The sequence below is a fragment of the Protobothrops mucrosquamatus genome, unplaced genomic scaffold (genome assembly GCF_001527695.2).
Source record: "Protobothrops mucrosquamatus isolate PMUCROS unplaced genomic scaffold, P.Mucros_1.0 scaffold2327, whole genome shotgun sequence".
In the NCBI taxonomy this organism is placed as follows: domain Eukaryota; kingdom Metazoa; phylum Chordata; class Lepidosauria; order Squamata; family Viperidae; genus Protobothrops; species Protobothrops mucrosquamatus.
The window spans coordinates 313462-315662 of NW_015388410.1; the positions used below are offsets into that span (position 1 = coordinate 313462).

The 2201-nt window shown below is 46.7% G+C and overlaps 1 protein-coding gene across 1 annotated transcript in view; it reads left to right on the forward strand.

The window, feature by feature from the left end:
• Positions 1–1400, forward strand: part of LOC107295391 (N6-adenosine-methyltransferase subunit METTL3-like) — a gene marked incomplete at its 3' end in the record, with an annotated part of 14444 nt that extends 13044 nt beyond the window's left edge. Inside the window, exons 5-7 of the mRNA XM_015824705.1 lie at positions 47–181; positions 1121–1186; positions 1288–1400. Coding sequence (XP_015680191.1) covers positions 47–181; positions 1121–1186; positions 1288–1400 — 314 coding nt within the window. The remainder of the gene's footprint in view (positions 1–46; positions 182–1120; positions 1187–1287) is intronic.
• Between the last annotated feature and the right edge of the window lie 801 nt (positions 1401–2201).

A 2201-nucleotide genomic window follows, 5' to 3' on the forward strand; every position in this document is an offset into this window, starting at 1 on the left:
GCTCATCCTTAACGTTCTGCAAGTCCTCTTCTGCCTCTTTGACCAGGCTCTGTTTCGTGTCTTCCCCCTCAGGTACGAGCGGGTGGATGAGATCATCTGGGTGAAAACCAACCAGCTGCAGCGTATTATCCGAACAGGAAGGACAGGCCATTGGCTCAACCACGGCAAGGAGCACTGCTTGGTAAATAGAGCAGGAGTGCCAACTTAATTTCATTGAGGGCTGCATCAGCATTGTGCTTGCCCTCGGGGGGGGGGCAGGTGGGTGTGGCCAGGGTGGGTGCGGCCTACTGGGTAGGCGTGGATGGATTGGGTGTGGCCTACTGGGTGGGCATGGCCAGCTCTACATCGTTCGCGTCAAGGGTGCCTGTGGGGGCCTGGGCAGGAGTGGGACAGATCTGAGGGTCTCTGGCAGAAGGGAGTGGGACCGGGACAAGCACCAAGGCATGGTCCATTTCTTCATTCCTTGATCAGTTTCCACCCGTTGCTCCTTGTCCTGCCTTCAGGCGCTTTGGAGAATAGCTTGACTCCCTCTTCTTTGTGGCAGCCCCTGAGATATTGGAACACTGCTATCATGTCCTCCCTCATTCTTGGGGATGAGTTTGTGTTGTCTGCATCTCAGACCAAAGCGCAAATGGTTCCTGTAGTCTGCAATGTTTTTGACTACAGTTACTGATCATTATATTAGCCCTGTGGAATATTTGTATCCGGATGATAGCTTGCTTGCTAAAGCGTGGAATGTTATTGGGGACAACCCCATTGTTGTACCCACTCTCACCCTAAATCCTCCCTTGAACCCCACCTGAACCCCACCACTCATAATGACCCTCGCTTTTCCCCACCCTGAAAAAACTTAATAAAATATTTAATAATATTTTTTTAAAAAAAAGAACTAAACTCAGCTGGTGAACTATGAACTGTGGATGGCCTGGAGGGGGAAAGGGGAGTTATCTCTGCGGGTTTTGGTGGGAAAAATCCCAGACTTTGCTTCGGCTGGGCCTAGATGGATTTTTTTTTCCCCAATAAAGCTACACTCTTGGTTACTTTAAAGAGCCGGGAGTTCCTTTGGTTGATTGTGCCAAATGGGACGGTTGACACTACCCTTATTTGTTTTGACGGACAGGTTGGCGTGAAAGGAAACCCCCAAGGCTTCAACAGAGGTCTTGACTGTGACGTGATTGTGGCAGAGGTGAGGCGACAAGCCAACGCTCTTTGGTTGAGGTCTGTCATGCCTCGTGGGTTGCTGCCACACCGGACGCACTTTGCCACCTACTCCCTCTTCCTCTGCAGGTTCGCTCTACCAGTCACAAGCCGGATGAGATTTACGGCATGATTGAGCGGCTTTCTCCGGGCACCCGCAAGATCGAGCTGTTCGGGCGACCTCACAACGTACAACCCAACTGGTGAATGTTTTTTTCCCCAACACGATGAACCAAAGCTCGCTTGAAATCTTACGGAGTAGAAAGCAAGCCGTAGTTTCCAGGCCAAAATTTAGAAAGACCCGCTTGTTTGTTTGTTTGTTTTAATTTAGAGCAGCTTCGCCCAACTGGATTGCAGAATTTAAATTAAGCACGTTGGGAGTCTGCCAATCAGCTCCTCTTCCTTTTTTGGTTGGCTGTAGGCTCAAAAACCCATTTACGGCCAAGGCATCTTTATTTCTACGTCATGAGACTAGTGACTGCAGTCAGACAAAAAGGCCTGCTAAAGCGGAAGTCAAAAACATCTGGCGCTCTATGGAGATTCTCAACCATCCAGGTCATGGTTGTCCCAAAGGTGCTTTTTCAAGAGGCAACTGGACTTCCTTGTTTTTCTTTGAAGACATTTCGCTTCACATCCAAGAAGCTTCTTCAGCTCTGAACTGGATGGTGAAGAATGGAAGGATTTATACTCCTTGCAGAGAGCTAGTCATTTGCATTCTTGTTAGAGAGGCATTGAGGCCGCTTAGAGGTTTACCTGTTCCTCAGGGTCACCTGAGTAGTGCAAATGGGTGTGGAATAATAATAATAATAATAATAATAATAATAATAATAATAATAATAATAATAATAATAATAATAATAATAATAATAATAATAATAATAATAATAATAATAATAATAAATCTGTAATACTATCAAACATCCACATCTGCCTATCCCAGGTCCTGGATAAGGACTCGATAGGTAGACAAAATGCCAAATCCAGTCTGAACATCTGGCTGACTG